This window comes from Nymphalis io, chromosome 20 (assembly GCF_905147045.1).
Source record: "Nymphalis io chromosome 20, ilAglIoxx1.1, whole genome shotgun sequence".
Lineage (NCBI taxonomy): Eukaryota > Metazoa > Arthropoda > Insecta > Lepidoptera > Nymphalidae > Nymphalis > Nymphalis io.
This window is the reverse complement of record NC_065907.1, coordinates 6013541-6034375: the sequence shown is the minus strand read 5'-3', so window position 1 is coordinate 6034375 and position 20835 is coordinate 6013541. Positions and strand designations below refer to the sequence as shown.

The 20835-nt window shown below is 32.0% G+C and overlaps 1 protein-coding gene across 4 annotated transcripts in view; it reads right to left on the bottom strand.

Annotated features, from left to right (window-relative positions):
- Window positions 1-19347, bottom strand: part of LOC126776410 (microtubule-associated protein Jupiter) — a 113159-nt gene extending 93812 nt beyond the window's left edge. For 3 of the 4 annotated variants that reach the window (XM_050498917.1, XM_050498911.1, XM_050498912.1), the window contains exons 1-2: window positions 19120-19341; window positions 11537-11638 (exon numbers count right to left, since the gene is read on the bottom strand). In XM_050498917.1, coding sequence (XP_050354874.1) covers window positions 11537-11638; window positions 19120-19178 — 161 coding nt within the window. In that variant the 5' untranslated portion in view covers window positions 19179-19341. Of the gene's footprint in view, window positions 1-11536; window positions 11639-19119 lie in introns of all 4 variants that reach the window. The other variant, XM_050498914.1, reaches the window with a different exon arrangement.
- Between the last annotated feature and the right edge of the window lie 1488 nt (window positions 19348-20835).

The window sequence follows — 20835 nt, the reverse complement described above, 5'->3', positions numbered from 1 at the left end:
TCCCTCGTGGGGTATTCATATAAACTACTTTTACATTTTATGCTTATTTACTTTTATAAACGTAGAGTCTCTACATTTAAGAAGTCAAAGTCAAAATATACTTTATTCAAATAGGTTATCACAATAAATTTTAAATACATTTTACAATTATAATAAAGCTACTATCAATTCGGATGTAGATTCTACCGAGAAAACCGGCAAGTAACTCAGTAGTTACACTTTTTGATAATAGTAATAAAATTACATGTAATACCAAATACAATTATATTTATATACCCTGTATGAACATAAACGAATACCAACTCCAAGCTCTTCTAACATTTATATAATTTAAAAAAATTAACATGATTTAAGAAGGTTCATACAATACTACTTTAACTGATTTTAAGTGTTTGATGTTAATTTGATTGTTATTATTATATCGTCATAACATGCACCAATTGAGAATAAATTAATTTTTATATTTAGACTTCAAAGAACATAATTTAGCATGTTACTTTCATAAGCTAGTTACAAAATGATAGACTGTAGAAGTAAATAAGAAGTAAATAAACACCTTACCAATCTCTTCATACATTTCTTCTCAAGCGAAATGCACTATTTCACGATACATCATTAGAAACGAGAAAATATAATTTATTACTCATGAGTTATGCGTGTCTATTAGAACGATTAGAATAATTTATAGGTGTTAGATTGTACCTTTGATACTCACCAGAAACTAGCAATGCGTCCCGTGGAGCGTGCGTATGCTAAATATCACCTTAAGGAATTTCTGCAAGAATTGAGGAAACCTATATTCGATATCTTAATATATAGGCGTATAATAATAATAAAACGACTATTAAATACTTAATAATTTCCTTTCCTAATAAATGTTATTTATGACTACGAAAAGTATATCTATAATAAACCTACCTATTAAATTTAAGACTATTGGACGATTTCTTCTTAAAATTGTACTTATACGTTATTGTACTTATTGTATTATATTATATATAATACAATAAGTACAATAACGGGTTATAATATATACAAAGGGTTATAACTTACACATATTATATATATATATAATATGTGTGTATAACCCATTGTTAATGATACAAAGTGTTGGAAAGAGGATTTCCATGATGCGTCCACAATTTTGCAAATCTAAAGCGATGTTTTCAATAAATCAATACAGGTCGTTGCAAAGCAGGCCCCTATTCGCACGCCGGAGATGCATAGATTGCTATGATTTGTGGCCGGTAGCCCGTTAGCTTTTGAAACATACACTTGTGTATGCCTGTCTTTATAAATAATATTGCTACTCTATAATATTTATACTTGACCTCATTAAAAAACATTTGAATAAACTCTAATTGAAATTTTATGAATTAATGAACTGGTAATATGTAGAAACAAGCAATTAATGTAATATTTATATCTCAATATGTAGTTTGATTGAGGAAACTGAAACATTAATGATGGTAACGTAGGTTAGTTTATATGTGGGTTCATTGACTCTTTCCGCGCATTGTTCCGCGAACGCGTCTGGATGGAAATAAGAAAACATGGAATATTACTAATCTGGATTTGTCCATATTTATAAAATAATGATCATCCAAGACATCATTACATTTTAAAATATCATAACTATTATACCCTATGCCGTTAAAGATATTAAGTTTTATTTACCTTTTCATCCATAGAAATCCCAATACTAGGCCTGCGACGACGGCTATCTATTGGTCAGAAGTCTGTAAAACAATTATAGCTAGCTAGTTGCACATAATACGTATAGTCGCTATAACAATAACACTAATGCTATGATAATAATTAATCCAAACCTAAAGATAGTAGGTAAGTAGTTAGTGGAGTCCGATTCGTCTCTGCTGGTTTTTATGGTTTGTTTTTTTTACTTTTAATATAACACGCTACTAGCCGTGGGATCGTAGTTGTTATGAGACTTATGCTATCAGGAACAATGGCTGACGAATCTTACGTACTATAATTGTTTGCTGACAATGTAACGGGTTACTACTAGATAATTTGACAAATTTTCACGTTTATTACAAATGACAGCGGTCTCGGTCACCGCGGCCTTTCTCAATGGTGAAAAGCCAACTGCGTGGTAGATATTATAGTGGTCAAGCGTCTGCGCAAACACAGGAGCACTCTATTCTCTCACTATCATCATTATCGATGGAGAGGGTTTAGGCGCAGAACCAATGGCTTTATGTAGTTGGAGACACAGGAGCATTATCACTTTAAACTTAAAAACTTCCGAATGCTACATAAAATTGCTAGACAACCGTTTGAACCCAGAACCTCTGATCGGTTCTGCAGTCTTATAATCTAGCCAATAGACCAACGAATGAGAAAAAAGATAAATCTATTAGATTATTAAATAATAGTTTTCGCCCGCGTGTTGGAGGAGGAAGTTTGAAGGGCAAATGTTAGGTTAGGTTAGGTAAAAATATGATGTTAAGCATAAGCTTGCTTCAAACTAAGCTTCATCAAAAACAGTTTAATGGTATAGTCGATATAACGTTATAAGCAGAAAACAATAAGACAAAGTTTGATTTTGTTTTGATAATATTAGCATAAATTAATCTTATAAATTTCCATCTAGTGAGTCGAGTATCTCCGAATACGAGAATTTGTCGTAATCTATTCGTAGCACAAATAATCGGACGCATCAAAGCCGTCATGTGAAGAAGACAGGATGATATCCGATTGCTTATCTTAGAACAAGCCAACATCGATACAAACAAGTACTGACGTATCTCTCTGTCTCTTGGTAATTCGAATCTCCTAAAATTGCTTTCGTCGAAGTCTAGATTTTATTCAGTTTGTAATATAATTTTCAACCCCTGACGTAAAAAGAGGGGTATTATGAGTTTATCTGTGTATCTGTCTATGGCATCGTAGCTCCCATACGAATGGACTTATTTTAATACGGTTTTTTTTGGTTTGAAACCTGATATGATTGAGATTGTTTTTAGTTATAAATATTGAAGATCTGTTTAGACGTTTCAAGATCATTAGTTTATTTCCCACTTAACAAAAGGGACCAACTTTCACAAGTCCAATTGATTTAATAATGCCGTCCCCGACGCGACGACGCTTGTGATAAAAAAATACTAGGCACTTTTTTATATATAGTATAGGTAGGTGGACGAGCATATAGGCCACCCGATGGTAAGTGGTCACCAACGCCCATAGACATTGGCATTGTAAGAAATGTTAGTCATCGCTTATTTCGCTAATGCACCACCAACCTTGAGAATTAAGAAGTATGTCCCTTGTGCCTGTAATTACACTGGCTCACTCACCCTTCAAACCGGAGCACAACAATACCAAGTACTGCTGTTTTGCGGTAGAATATCTGATGAGTGTGTGGTACCTACCCAGACAAGCTTGCACAAAACTCAAGATCTAAATAGCACAGAGAATTCTTTGTGTCGATGGTTATTTAAATTTTAAATTTAATTTTAGTTACAAATTTTCTATCTAAGAACTTTTTTGTTACGCTTTCAAGTCTTAACTACTCAACCGATCATCAAATGCTAACACGTTGTCTGGGGTACAGAAAATGCTGTAGGGTACCTAAAACCTGTTACCCTCCGCACTCGCGAAGCCGTGGGCGGAAACTAGTATTCAATAATTATGACTGAAATATAAACACTCATTATATGAATTTATTCATTAAATAAATCAAATTAAGATATAAATTTCTCTAGACTATTAATCCCACCCACTCTACGTCGGTTGACTAGAAGAGATCCCTTTTTGGATATGTCCGCCATTATTAATTTGAAACATTATTATTTTTTTTATAAATATAGCGTATAAGTGCTTGACTGTTATCACACCTGATGGAAAGTTAAGATACAGTCTAAGGTGGAGTGCGCTTGCCTAGAAGATGCCTATTCACTCTTGACTTGAAGGATATTGTAGGTGGTGGGGAAAACGGAGTCGGGAGGGTATTCCAGATCTTAGCAGCGCGTATCGGAAACGCGGAAGCAAATCGTTTCGTACGTGTCTTAAATACGTCAACTGCGTACGGGTGCAGATCTTTGCGATGCCTCGCAGTTCTGTGTTAAAAAGGTGACGGGGGAACCAATAGTTCCTGAGCACACTCTCCAAAATATATCCTGTAGAATACCGACAGACAGGCAAACTTAAGATGGTGTTCTAAGCTCTGCAGCTTTGTGACCAGTGTCTGGTCGCCAATGAGCCTTCTAGTATGACGATCCACTGAATCCAAAGCACTTACAAGCTGGTACTTAGCAGAGTCGTCCCATAAATGGCTGCAGTACTCCATTCACAATCGAACTTTGGCTTGATATAAGGACAGAAGCTGTTCCCGTGTGAAGTACTGTTTGAGCTTATTTGACAGTTTTGGATTCAATGCATTGTCCAAAGTTGAGCTTAGACGTTAAAGAACTCCCAGAAGCTCAATATTGTCGGTGATGGGTAAAGATACATTTCGGAAAGTCGGAGTCAGGGGAATGGACTCCTCGTGGCGGTGATCAAACAAGCATGTATTGTATGTATGTATGTATTTTTAGTATATAAATATTTTGTGATATTTTATGTGTCTGATTAATTGATTAAACAAACTTTAAATTATAACAGGAATAAAGGAAGACCAGGATTTAAAGAAGTTAAATAACCTCATTTAAACAAACATTTATAATATGTGCATGTATGTGACATCCTTATTCACCAAGCTAATACAATAATACCCAATAAAAATAATATGTATATCTTAAGGGTCAGTATAATTGTATTTAATAATACAAAATTCAATAATATTAAAGTTTCTAGTTAAGTTAGATATACTATAAATATGTTTTTTTAGTATCTACCTAATCCATCACGGTACAAGTCATTCTGCCAATGTCGTTGATACGTCAAAATATCAATAATTAATGTATACTATTATCACTAGAAGTGTTATTATAATGACTCAGATACACTATTTGCGATATATAATAGTTATAAAGTTAATAACGGTAATTACACATTTTTCAGTACTCTTTGAAAATGAAAATAATTTACCGTATATTTAAACAATATTTTACGTTACGTGTAAATATTTTCTATTTGAAAATTATTGTTTTGTTTGTTGTTATAGATATTTTACCTACTTTGAAAGTAATTACGTGTATCCAGAGAGCTGTCCATGTATGATAAAATTATAATAATACGCATAAACATACATGGCCGAACAGATATGGCCTAGTGGTTAGAACACATAATTCTTAACCAATGATTGCGAAAACAAATCCAGAGTGGCAACAATGAATTTTCATGTTCTTTATTTGTGCTCAGCGGTAAAGGAAAACATTGTACCAAAACCTGCATGTGTCGAATGAATGAAAGCTCTGCCACAAGTGTATTTAACAAACCACATTGAAGCAGCTTGGTGAAATAAGATGTAAACTTCCAGTACAGGAGACTGTAGCCCAGGTAAATAAAAAAAAATATAGGGTAGAAAGGCTTCGTGATAGCACAGCTGAGTGGTTTCAACTAATCAATTAGTCTAGAACTAAAAAAAAAAAAAATTTTAATACAGAAATTTGTATACTTTGTACCGGTATAAAGGCCCGTGCCAGTGTAATTACAAACACAAGGGCGATATGAAGAATAACTTAACACTTGCCATTAAATAGCCCCATTTGTTAGTCTGCCTTTTTTATATTTTTGCCGGGAAGGCAAATTACTCTACTCCACCTGATGGTAAGTGGTAGTGGAGTCCAAACGCGACGACGGCCAGTACATTCAGGAAGAATGTTTTGCACTAGCCGACCCCGCCCGGCCCGCAAGATGCTTCTTCACAACTCGTTTGAAGGAACCCGGGTTGTAAGAGGAGGGGAGGGTCATTTTTTGGAAGTGTGACAAAGAAAGTAGTTGCCAAATTTCTTTGTGCGCGATGGAATTGATGTCACAGTTAGGCGGTGACATCGAGAGCCAGCACGCGTAGACTTATGAAGGAAGGGGGGAAACAGGCCTACACATAACAAAATGATTGTAGAAATCATATATTTATTATATTAAAAATAAATGACTATAAATAAATAAATCAATCAAATATACTTTATTTGATGAATAGTCGGCTCACTTGTACCTATTACATAACTGTTATCTCACGGGAACATTGACCGGAACATTAATAAAACAACGCAGAATCTATCAATCTATCAACTAATCAAGTGTGCAATTGGATTGAAGAATAGTCCATTGCCCTAAGTGATCTCTACACAATCAGGACATGCTAGGAATCAGTACTATAAAGTGGATTTAGTGATATGGCATTAATTCAAAAACCGATTCCTATAAAACCGTCTTCGCTAACCATTTAAATAATCTCTAAGGCTGTGACTGTCGTTTAAATCTATCTCAGAGCAATAAATGTCCGCAGAAAGGAATTAGGATCGCATGCAATTTAAACTATGATACGTCTATAAATAAGCCGCATAGAGAAATGGCAAAGTTTATCAATACAATATTTTTGTTTTCTAATTCTTCTGAAATCTATGTTCTTTAATTGTTTTTATAAACTTAAATTACAATAATAATAAATTTCTTACATTTAATTATATCAGTATATTTCTGATATGTTCTGCCATTGACATGAACATGAATCATTGAAATAAGAAACCTTAACGAGGACATCAAAGGGAATATAATTATTGTGGTCAAATATATTATTGGAAAAACTAGGCTACCATAAGATAAATCATACAAAATCGTACTTATAATTCTTTTTTAATATATTTAGAATAAATAAAATAAAATATACAAGTGCGATATATCTGATACTCATTTTTCACACTGTAATTTAGATTGTGTGTTGTTATTATACCAATTAAGCTGTCTTTGGAATAAATCCTTTTTAAAGCATGGTATGTCTTTTATATCTCGATCTCTTTTAAAAAAGATTGTATTTGCTTTAATTCTGTTACTAAATTAAATACATATGAAAAAAAAGCCAACTGACTACTGAATTAAATGTTATCATTAAATAAATTGTTTATGTTTATGTTTGTTGACAGCAACATTGTATTCTTAACGAACTTTATACCTTATTTGTATTTTTTTCGTAAAATAATCGATAGTGACATTTTATTCCGAAACTACTCGTATACACGTGTATAGTGTAACAATCGATAACCTCGCGCACTGGACCATAAACGTCAATTAATTTTTATATATCACAAAAAAAAATCATATTACCATAAAGGTAAGTTAATCAGTTTTAATACAAATCCAACCAATGTGTACAAAACTTTATTCATTATTAAAGTTGAAACTGCAAACTATACTTCTAGTATTTATTGTTTTGTTCGAATAAATTATAAGTTATTATAGAAGACTTTAACAGGAGTGAATAATTACGTGATTGCTTCTTATTATTTTAATTATTATTCTATTATTGTTGCGCTAGTAAATTACCTAATTAGTTATAATACCTACTTCTCAGCCTATAGCTTGGGTATAACAAAATTACACTCAGAACAGCTAATATTCTGCATTGTAATTGCAGTTCACTTATGACTTGACAAACTGCATATTTATCACTACAATATTTTAAATAATAACACCTTTTACACCATGAATGTTTATCTATATGTTGATTTTTAAAAGTAAAACTTCGTATGAACTGAATTAATAAATTTTGTTACAATATTTTTCCGATTTCATCACTTTTAACTTAATTAAGACGGACAAAAGGTATATCTGAATTGCGCCGAGTTAAGTGTGTGTGTGTTGGCGTGAAATCTTTTAAAGTTATATTTTAAAAGAAATTTAAATCTACCCATGCAAAGCTAGTGTGAGTCTATTAGTTATAATATATAAGCTGCATAGTCACCCTTATCGAAAGTAACGCATGTCATGATGATAAAGTCTACCAAACATTCCAACGAGAGAAAATAAATACAAATTACTGTAACAAAACACTTTTCATATTTTACTTTTACTTTATCGTTATTACCAACTTAATGGTAATAACAATAAATTAAAGATTTATCTATTTCCTTCCGATGGGTGAATGTAACATTTTAAACATAACATCAATGGAATAGTGTTATTTAAAGATCCAAAAGAGCAGATGCAGAAAAAGTCTTAGTGCTGGTATGACGCCCTCTTTTGTGACGGCTTAGAACTTTTATCACCAATATCATTGTACGGGATCGCAAATTTTATGAAACTCAGAAGAAATACTCACAAATTACCGTTATATTAATAACGTTTTATTTATACGAATTATTTATATTTATTTATTATGATATGATATTTTATTGTGCAAAATCTTAAATAATAAAAAAATATATATTCATATGAAATTATATAATAATATTTTTTTGATTTTTACAATCGGAGATGAATAGTGGTAAGATCGATAAAATTCATTAATTAACAGTATCGAATGATAAAATTTAATAAACTGAGTACCTATTATTTATTGAATAAATATTTTCATCACAAAACTAAGTAAATACGAGATATCATTCGTTAAGTCTCAATAAATTGTCTGGTCTTGCTATGTGAACGTCACCCATACATCAATGTATTATTTCGCTAAAATCGTGACGTCACGCACAAGAAACTGCGTTGGACACTTCAGGGAACCGTAAAATATCCCGCGAGGCTTTTCCGCCACAATTTATGTACCAAGAATATATGTTTTACATTCGTTTATCGTACAATGCGCGAACAATACGAATGCAAATTACGAGGACTGGTGAATATTATTCATTGAATACAGTCCAATAGTATACAGCACTAGGGTGCTTCATTCTCGGTAGGAGTGGGATCGCATTTGCCTTAAAGCGATGGTATATTTTGTGCAGCAAATATTCCTAGCAAGTCACGAGTGACAATATTACAGGCGTATATGTAATACGGACGGTTAAAGTCGTTACAACTCATTTTCACATTATATCATCGATATTGCATATATAAACGTCAACAAAATGAAATTTATATAAGCAGTATCGTATACACTCTTGTTAAACTTTAGAATTATTATAAAACTAATTTCCGTCTGTGGCTTCGCCTTTGTTTGAGCAGGATGGGGCAAGTGCTATGTATCTTACCTTACAAGGTGTATGCTTTTGATGATTGAATTTCTACAAGCCAGGATAGCAAAAATATATAATTTTTAGATAAAACAATATTACCAATTTAAGGTTCAAATTAAGGCAAATAAATCAAAATAAGCGTTTGTGTTAATATAAATATAAACAGCACTTTATATTTTATAGTTCGGTTTGAGAGTTATTACAATGTTAATTCAATAAACGTAAGAAAACATCACGGCGAATGAACCCTGTAAAGCTTAATATAGATTTAAGGCTAGCTATTAACAACTAGTGTAGATAATTCTTCCTGACTGTTCTTCCCGTCGTCGCGTTTTTTCTCTACTACCACTTACCATCAGATGGGTTAGAGTCATTTGCCTTCCCGGAAAATATAAAAGAACAGTAATAATAGTGGTCTGTTAACTTGATATCCATCATAACCCTTTAATCAATCGATCGTGTGATATATATATATATATAAGCGGTAAATGGTCTCAATACATTTTAGAATTGCAACATTTTTAAGCTATTCCAATGCGTCGCCAACACTAAATCTAAAATGTTACATCTCTTGTGCCTGTACCACTGGCTCGCTCAAAATGTAACAAATACTAAGTATTGCCTTCTCCTCAAAAGGGATAGGAGGCCTTAGCCCAGCAGTGGGACATTAACGGGCTGATACTGTACTACTAAGTATTACTGATTGGCATTAGATTAAGTGATAAAAGGGTGGTACCCCCGAAACGGGCTTGGACAAAGACGTACCATACCGTACATAAGTTCAACTCGGTAGGATAAGAAAAAGTGTTTCAAAAACACCTTGCAAGATTTTACCTAAAAAAAGTAACAAATAAACCTTGGAAATTAAATAAAAGCTTGAAAAACCAGAAACAATGCAATTAGAAAAACGCCTTCCCTTCACGTATAAATAATCACATTAGTTCGTATATCTCGTAATGAACGACCGCAGCGGCCATTAGATATCGCCAGAAGCAATTGACTTTTACACTCCACAATTAATGGTAGTTTTTAATCGTACGGGAAGGGTTTATTCAATTAACTGACCTGGAAGCAGATACACTCAAGATAAGCAATTAGCCATTAAATAATTACCAAAAGATTGACTCGACCGTTTGTAAAATGGGTACGAAGTAATAATCTTTGTTGAAGAAATTAAAATAATACTTAATAGATCAAATATTTATAATAATCGTTGTGAGTTAATATCCCTACGATAATGAACCACGATGATACTTTGAATTTATTAATTAAAGCAAAACTCAAATCTCAAACCATCTCCATACCTTCAAGCTTACATTATCTGTATTTATATTGTAGAGCTGAAAAGTTAATATGGTTTAACATGCTAAGCAATTTAAAGAAATATTGTTTGTATTATATAGGTCTTGTATTGAAAATGGTATAGGCTATTTAAGTTACCTAAAAAGCGGAACTTTTCCGTAACCGTTAATAAAACTGGTTAACGGTAGACACTCATCATTTGTATGATCAAAATTTATCGCGGGTGTTGGTTTTAAATAAAATCAATATCACAGGTGACACGTTTTCTCTCTTTTGACACAGATAATATTAAGTTTTATATGCGTATTAAATGTTCTGATACATGACCCAAATACATAATTATTTGAAAAGCAGGTCGGGATCACAATCGCTCTGTAACAATATACGTCAGCGCAATTCATCAATCACGACATTATTTATACTATCGATCGTTTGGCATCGGTTGGCCATAAATAAGGACGTGCCAGCCGGAGACAGGACGGTTTGATCATTTCGTGTTCATTTGGGTTGCGCGGTCTTACAATGTCATATACCTACTTAATGTCTAACATCGTTGTTCTTTGTAAGTTGTCAAAATATTTCAGAACTCATAAATGTATTACTGGATCACTTTTTGTAGCAAGAATAACTTCAACAATTTTGTTCAAATAAAAAAAAATCCTTGAATTACTAAATAAAAGATCTACAAGATTTAGGTTAAATTCGAATTAGAAACAAATGGTACTAAAGTCATAGCTTATTTACATACATAAGACGCTACTCATTCCAGGAAAACCGCCTTTGGCTAAATGCCAAAATTAACGCCTTCGTTCGCTTTCCCATTTGCAGCACAAAGGATCACTCAACAGTGTTTAATATCCTGAACTAGATACTTTTGAATCAAATGAGAGTACTATTGTTTTAGATTTTGCAGTTATCTTTCAAAATAGTTTTCAATGTTGAAGTATCGTTATAACCTCTAATTTCGATTAAAATAATATTTAAGCATAATCTAAATAAAATTCAAAAAATACAATTCAATCTATTGATTTCCTAATACCATTTTGACATTCCTCGCATTCTAAATGTAACACATTTTTGAATTATGCTAACATTATTTTTATAAATAGATTATATTATTAAAATACTATACTGATATCAATACTTTAGTAACTTACCCTCTTTCAACAAGCTTCGCACATGTGTTGACCGAGGAGTTTGCAAGATCTATCGTGGTTACCAAATTGTCGCTTTCCAACGCCAGTGATGATGATGGGACTCTATACGAAGAAAGGATTCGTGGGATAAGGGTAAAGAAATAAATGTAAAATTAACTTTTTTTAACTACATAAAAAACTACATATACGATTATGCACTGATTTATTTTATAAATTAAATTACATCAAACAAAACATTCGCTTTATTAATATTCGTTAAAAAAGACAATTTAATTATTCGTCGTAAGTTTTTTTTTAATATGCAAAACAGTAAGAGAACAGTCCTTACATATAATGCGTCACATAATTTATACCGTACATGGCTTTGGCGAAGAGCAAACATCTCTATACTAAATGTGGTACAAAATTCATTTGTATATTTTATCTTTGTGCTTCGATTCCTCTATAATACAGAATACTTGTGGCTACCGTTTCATAAATATGTCTTTATAATAATTGAAATGTCGTTGCACGTACCAGAAAACTAGAATATGAAAAGTCGCTTGACCAGAACGGATAAACTAGAAGCACAAATCAATTACTAGCAATCATTTGCTAATGGCCGCCACGTCAGCGGCTGCGGGCCATAGTCACGGCTCCTTGAAACCGCCATTGTAAAGGACCTTATACTTTAAAATCACCCGTGTTACTCTTTTGTAATTATGAAAACGGTTTCGGAATCATCAGGTACATAAAAAAATTATGGCATCAGTTACATATACCTAATACATGTATACTTTATTACAGATAAAAATTGTAAATTGTAATTTATAATTAGATTAAACGTCAAAAACATTTATATAAAAACAAAAATAGTATTGTGATTATTATTATTTTATCGCAAATAAATATAAAATCAATAATTGAGTAATAATAATAATAACATATATTATAATTTTACATATGGATTGTAAAATTAAAAATATACGCGATTTAAACAGTATCTTTGTGTATGCTGTCTCCTATGGTATTGTAGATCATTAGCGCAAGTGAAACTTAGCCATTTCCCGCTTGAAGCTACTGTCAGCCAAGCGAGACCCGTGAAAATCATTCTACTCCTTCGCATCAAATGACTTGTCATGTCTTGTCATTATTTTATTTATATTTTTATTAAAAAAGATAATAATAAAGAATTATTTATCGTGATAATCCCTCAATTATAGTTTTATTATTATAAATAAAAATAATTAAAATCCGAATTCATTTACTTTAGTTAATATCCAACAAAATATCATGAAAAAATATTTTTCATCAAAAATATTACACCCCGTCTTACTGCCTCTACCGGTGAAAGGAGGGCTGGATCATTTTTCGCCCAGAGAAACGGAATTGCGATTCAAAGGGAAAATGCTGCTAGCATTTTTGCCACCATCCCACGCGGTCACGATTTGAACAGTAACTATTTCAAATTTTTGTTTGTATTTATCATGAGGTGAATAATTAAAAAAAATCTACTTCATGATAATATTTCGATGAGCCGAGATGGTCCAATCTAGAACAAAGAAAGATTACGGGTTCAAATCAAGATAAGCATCACTTGATTTTTCATATGCTTAATTTGTGTTTATAATTTATCAAGAATAAGGAAACCTTCACAAGTAAGACTGAATATTTTATATAACTTTCTACCACATGTTCTACCCGAAGTGGAACAACGTGATGACTATTGCTCCAAATCTTGAAGTGAGCTCCAGGCAGTAGGACATTTACGAGCTATTACTTTTCGTCATAATGAATGTCCAACATGTATTATGCGAAAATCAATCTCATATTTAGCGGGTGCTTAGTTAAACAGTGATAACTCTCTTTCTATCATCATTGATTTAACGTTCGAAGGCACAGAGTTGTTTAACTGATTGTGATATATAATGCTGAATCGTAAATTTAAATATACTGGGCTACTTCTGACATATGTTTAACGCTTACAGACTGGCGCTCTTGTTAATGGTAAAATTATTTTATTTTCTTCTTCACACATAAAATACCTTTTTGTTTTCTAACAATCGTAAATTTTATATTTTTATTGACGGTGACGAATCACAATACAGATTGTATTGTTTTATTCTTATCCCTAATTTGTATTGGTGCTGTTGACGGAAGTGCTTTCCGTCATACAAATTAGGGATTGAGATCGATCGAAAAAGTAAGCAATATTTTCCAAATGCTTGTCAGTTCACGAGCTTCATGAAGCTCTATCATAATACATACTCGCAATGCTAGGGAGGTACGGAACTTGTGCGGATTTTAACGATCAATCAGTGATCAAATTAGGACCTTATTTCATTATCAGGTACATTAATATACAGGTACATTAATGATATTAAAATCGTGAAAATCTAAAATATCTAGTCATTATAATACAAAATTCAGTTCACGTAGTGTATAAAGAAATAATCCAATCCAAAAGGAAGCTGTATAGGTGTGAAAGAGAACTAGAATGTGACAGCCATTACACTTCTCGTGATGGATGGCGTCTCATAACTTTCCTTATTAGTCATAATTCAACAAGAAGTTTGCTTTAATAAGGTCGCAATAAAATAATTATATCGTTAACGCTTTACTAAGTGGACACATTCTAGTGCTTTGACAATTAACTTTATTAAAATAACTATATTCTGGCTATATTTACTGTAGCGTTTTTTTATATATTTTTATAATCTACAATGACCTTAACTTAATTTTGAAAGAAATTTTATTTTTTTGAATATTCAACTAATGAAATATTGTATTTAAGTTTTTGGACTTTAAATTGACTGCCCACTAAATTTCGCTTGGACCTCACAAATTTAATAAAGTACAATGAACATGAGGTATTTCCGGTGCTACGAGTATATCAATAACTACTTATGTGTATGTGAAATAATACTAAAATTAAATAAATTAAACTAAAATAAAATGATATATTAACACAATAAATTATTATAACACACTTATATTTAAGACTAGGTTTACATACCTAAACGCACAAACACACATACACATATTGATTTTATATGTAATAGTGATTATGTATTAAAATTCGTACTTCATAATAGAAATGATCTTACTAATTTAATTTATACTTCGTAATTGTAACAATTAGTTATTACATCGTAATATATTTGATTATTTTCAAATATTCAGTTACGTATTTATTTCTGGACGAGAAAGTACTATGCTTTTTTATTTTTATTTCTTAAAAAAACTAAGACTCCAAGTGACGTTCTAATAGCAGAATCATTATCCTATAATTCACCGTTTTCAAAACGCGCTTAATGTAATGACTACTTAAAAGCATATTGAAAAGCATTGTTTTAATAAATCACTGTGGTTAAAAAAAAAGAATGAGTGAGTGATTTATTATTAGACAGCATATACGACTGTGGCTGCCAGATTTGATTGTCTGGATCAATAATTATACTGCCATCGCTCTCGAAGATGATTACAATTTTACATGTAGCAACACGCTAGATGGTAGACTTATCATACTTTTAGACTTATTTATATAGGTTTTATACATCGAATAGAATTTGAGAAATTTACTTATTTTCCACTACCCTTATTCTTACGACCTAATAACCCCGCCAAAAATTTTTTCTCGACTGTCATTTATAAATCCAACTATTTTTTTATAGTATAATAATAAGGTGGAGCCTATGGGCCACCTGATGGTCACCAGCGCCCATAGACATAGGCATAGTAAGAAATATTAACCACCGCTTACATTGCCAATGCGCCACCATCCTTGGGAACTAAGATGTTATGTCCCTTGTGGCTATAATTACACTGACTCACTCGCCCTTCAAACCGGAATACAATACCAAGTACTGCTATTTGCGGTAGAATATCTGATGAGTGGGTGGTCAGACGAGCTTAAACATTGATTAATTACACAAAGCCCTACCACCAGTAAAAATTCCAACAACAAATGAAAAATAATTCGGATTCCATAATTGAAATGTCTAAATTGCAGTTTTTTTATATCTATCGCGGACGCATGAACGAAAGACGTATTCAGAGATCCAATCATAAGCCAAGTTATAATTTTCTTAAAATGACGAATCATTACTAATATTATAAATGTGAAAGTGAATTTGTTTGTTTGTTAGGGAAACCATGAGATAACCTGCATATTATATCTTATAGCGCAGCATGGTAAAATGATGATGGTGGTAGTGAATAAACTCTAAACTTCCTTCACAAAATGAAAGAAGGTAAAACCTAGAAGCCGGACATTCACAGCCTACATTACACTTTTTACAGAACATAAATGTGTGTTAGTGATCACACTTCCTTAGAATTTATATAAAATGCAAAGTAGTAATGAAACAGTGAAATAGTAATTTAAATAAAACTCTGGATGAATATAACTCCAACATCTTAAAATTTTAAGTAGCCATCGCTGCCTCTTTTAAGGAAAGAAACGTTTATCGTAGAAAAATTATCACATTACATTTTTAAATCAACAAAAAATACCCTCTTAAGATTCCTGAAAGCAATTTGTCCGCAATAAAAATATTCCTTAATTTATAACACACCCTACCAGTTAGTGAGTAAATAAAACTCAACAATCAACCGCACTCTCTAATTGACACTATCTGTTTTTATGTAGCCTCTCTATCGAAGCCACTAATTAATAGATATCGTAACTGAGATGAAGCGAATGAACAATCACGATCCTTCAACCCAAGACAGCCTTTATAACTGCAAACTATGGACTGAACAAACAATGCAATCGACAAAGTTATCGATTCGATAAGCTTACTATTGAAAAAACTATATTGAGAAAACAACTCTCGCCATGACAAGTTAATCAACTATTTCTTTTATAATTCATAATTAGAAAAATAAAAATATTTACATTTGTTATTTATTGTAAATCTATAAGTAAAATATTAAATATTATCAAGAAAAGGTAAGCATTTACGACTTAATAAAATAACGATCGATTTCCCAGAAAAAGAAAGTTTGCGAAGACAAATGATACTGAAAGTAAGGGATTGATTCCTGTATTTTATAAATTTTTACTTCCTTACATGTGCATTTCCAGTAAAAACACATTAAAGAAATAGAACCGAGATACTAAATGGATTGACCGAGATATGTCACTAGGCAGTAAAGTGGTCAAGTGGCGACACCATATATGACACAGGGATGTCAGTGGGACATACAGTGTCAAAACCTGGTTTCTAATTTATGGAAACTTAATAGAAATATTACACGCAAGCTCTAAATTCTAACACAATTTGTGGGATTCTCGTATGTTTTATTGAATTAATATTTTTGAAATTTTATAAAACATAGTATATGCATCTCGTTGATAATTTTGTATTCATCAATAATTTAATTTTATCTGAGAATAAACTAAGAATAAAACTACAGCATCACATTGAAATCGAAAATATTCAAACTTCATACGAGGTTCATATACGCAATACATATACTATTATGTATAGGGGCATAATACAGTTCGTAACAGTTAGTCAAAGGATAATTTTAACCTCAGAATCATTTAGCAGAACAATGTGGCATTGAAAGAGCTCATAATATTCTAGATACTGCGTCCAAAATATCAGGGCGGCAGACGAGTATAGTAGCGGAGCATGTAATAGCGCAGCTTCCGCGAGGGCGCGTCGCCATTGTCTACAGCGCGGCGTGCGTGACTGTCATAAGCGAGCTTTCGAGCGTTTCATACTTTTGATGAATATTGACCCGCTAATGAATGGTTTTATTGTTAAATTAAACCTGTTTTGAGATATTTGATGAACTCTTCGACAGTTCAGGTAAACTGTATGGATTTTTTCAATATTATTTGAATATAATATGTATATCATCACATAGATTAAAATAATTCCAGATTGCACCATTAGTCGTCGTCGGCTTTATAAGTACACGCGCGGGTGGGTATTGCCCAATCTTCTTCCACCGCAAAACAATACTTTGTATCGCCATGTCACGGTATGAAGGGTGTAATTACCGTTATAAAGCATATAAAAACCTTAGATCGCGTTGTGTTCGTTAGTAAAATTATCCAGTTACACTCCTGTCAGGTCTCAGTTCTCAATAATTTCATTACGTAAAATTTAGCTGATTTATAAATGCATTTCGTGAAATTTTAAGAATATTTTAATTTAATATGATATTTTTTTTCATTTAAATTTAATATTAAATATATTAAATACTGATATAAGCCAAAGGATCAGAAGTAATAAGTAGGTTCATTCGTTCGAAAATTTAATACATGTGCAATAAAACAACATGTGTGTAAATAGTCTTACACGCTCCATACACTGCATGCGTTTATTTGCGTCAAAGCAAGGGTCTCAAATGAAATGCATTCAAAAAATACAAATATAGGCTTAAACATACTTCACATACATAGACGTTATAACGGGCAAACAGGCAGGATCCCCTGATGGAAAATTACTTTCACCGGAACACTTATAGGGCAGAACCTACTCATTCCTCAAAAGCCGGCAACGCATGCCGGTCTTGAGTAGGTTCTTTCTTTGATTGAATTCGTATCGGTTTGGAAAATCCGATGACGTAAGCTGATTCCACAGAGTGGTTTTACAAATAAAAAGTGTCTTAAAAATCGCGCAAAACAAAAATTTTAGCAATGAATTCAATTATATTAAGTTATAAGTAATTTTTATTAAATGCAATGATGACATCATAAAACTGTATTGTCTAGAATTATAATACCCAATTGGAGCATATAATACGAGTTGGTCTTATTAGGAAAAGTCAAGGTTGTAGGTAAAGCGACAATCGCCTTCTAGACACATAGTATAAATCTGCAACCCACACGCACAATTATTAGTGTCCACTACATCGGGTACACTGAAGCTAGAACGCTCTGGCACTATGTACAACTGCTTTTGTCATTTAAATTACTACTGTAAAGCACGAACATTTCATAATAATTCTTTTAAGTAAATAAATTATGAGCAGCTCTATACCCAGAAGATACTATATAAAGTACCTATAATATTTTAAAATGTTTTTAATTGCCTGTAACAGTTTTATAAATATATGAAGAATTCTTATTGGAATTACGTAACATTTGAAGGTGATTAATTTAATTTTGTTAAAAATGACTCAAAACAAAGTTAATAAGTAGTGTAGTGATTCCCCCCTTCTCTTATCTCTCAATCCATATACGAGTCAGAGTGGTTAAATTTAAAATTAAACTTGAGCGTTACTTTAAGCTTTCTAAGATATTTTTAGAAATTTATGAATAATGTTAAAGTTAGCGTCATTCTGCTGAATTATAAACAGGATACTTTATAATTCATTCATCATTCATTCATTTACTCAAAACCAGTGGTATTTATTTTAGTCATGTTACATGACGACTCAGAGGTGCTTCTAAGAAGCTAATAGAGATATTTGGATTGATTAAAAATCATCAGTACGTCATCCCCTTCGCTCTAGATACATAATATATAGTGTTTGCAACATTTTATCAAAAAGAAACATCGTTATTAACAGTTCAGTAAAGAAGAAAAACTTCAGGCCTTTTTAGCCTGCCTTCATAAAAATTGATCATATTCTTCACTTACTTTGTTATGGAGCTTTTGGAGTCCTCCGGTAACCCCACGAATATGAGTGTAGATGACATTGGTAAATAAAATACACTGTACACTTACTAATTTAACAAAAAAAATTACAAAATACCGACACCAAAAGATTTGTTTAAAAACTGTCACATCAAATTTTTTTAACAAATGTCAAATTAGTTAATAGAAATATGTTAGTTGATATCGCGTGCCAGTTTGGTCGGGTTTATAGGGCGAACTGTCGCCGCACATTTTATGTTTATGACAAAGGAGGATGTGGGCGAAATAAATGTAGGTGTTCGAGTTGGCCTCAAATGGTAGTTACCTCTGTTATTATTAAGAATTATGATTTCCCTTTGTTCGTAAATCTTGCTGTTGGTGCACAATTTTGCACTAATTCTTGCGATTGAAATTTTAGTGCAAATTAATCTTTAAAAAAAATATATACCTTATTTAATTAATAAAAGCTTCATCATGATACGTAACAAAAAAAACATAGTTTCATTATTTGGGTAGGTACCACCTACTCATCAGATATTTTACCGCAAAACAGCAGTACTCGGTATTGTTGTGTTCCGGTTCGAAGGGTGAGTGAGTCAGTGTAATTACAGGCACAAGGGACATAACAACTTAGTTCCCAAGGTTGGCGCTTTGGCGAAGTAAGCGATGGTTAACATTTCTTACAACGCCAATGTCTATGGGCGTTGGTGTCCACTTACCATCAGGTGGCCCATATACTCGTCCGCCTACCTATACTATAAAAAAAATATATCCATCATTATCGCCAAAATGGTGTGCTACAATTATTTAGGGTGTATCCGTGTTTTGTATTTTTTTTCTCTTTGTGGTGTACAATAAAGTTTAAGTAAAATACAAAGTACAAATACATTGCTATAGTGACGCCACAGGCACAATAGTTTCAACTACTAAAAAAAAACTTCTTGTCGTTTTCAATAATTAACAATTTATAATCATTATCTCACATTTATAATATTTACAATTAATTTTAAAGTTCGTCATAAAAGCAAAAAAAAAAACATTATATTTTCTGAATCGCGCTAAGGTATTATTTAACTGCCAAACCCCATACTGAGACGAAACTGTTTTACAATAAAAAAATTCTCACCGCCATGTCTATAAAAATGACTAAGTAAAAGATAAATAATATCCAAAATAATATTTTATGATTCATCAGACTTAACCCCGACTCACTCAACAACAACTCATTAGCATTACCATCCTCGAAACCGATGAAGGCACGGTTACATTAAATCGTATAAGACAACAACACAATGCTTTGTTGAATTATTATCTTACACGACAACTATATTATAAAGTCTCATTATACTGTTCTCATATTCTGCGCCATAATGACCGTTTACCCAATCAGGAATTGAATATTGGATGCAATTGGATGTAGAACTGTTGTTTCCCTATCGACAACATTTCTCGATCTTTCGATCTTGTTAAACTAATGAAATTAAACTAACTATTTTCACTGTATATAATCGTAAATATTTTGATTAGACTAAATTGTGGTACCTGCTAACTATTCACCTTAAAATATTTGCTACAATTACAGTTCTGTTTTGTTTTATATAATACGTAATCATTGTGAATGTATCTAGCTTTTATGTGCCTATACTTTTATTAAATGTATGTGTACATAATGTCCATTATTACATAATTATATTGATTTATAAATAGAAACGAGTTACT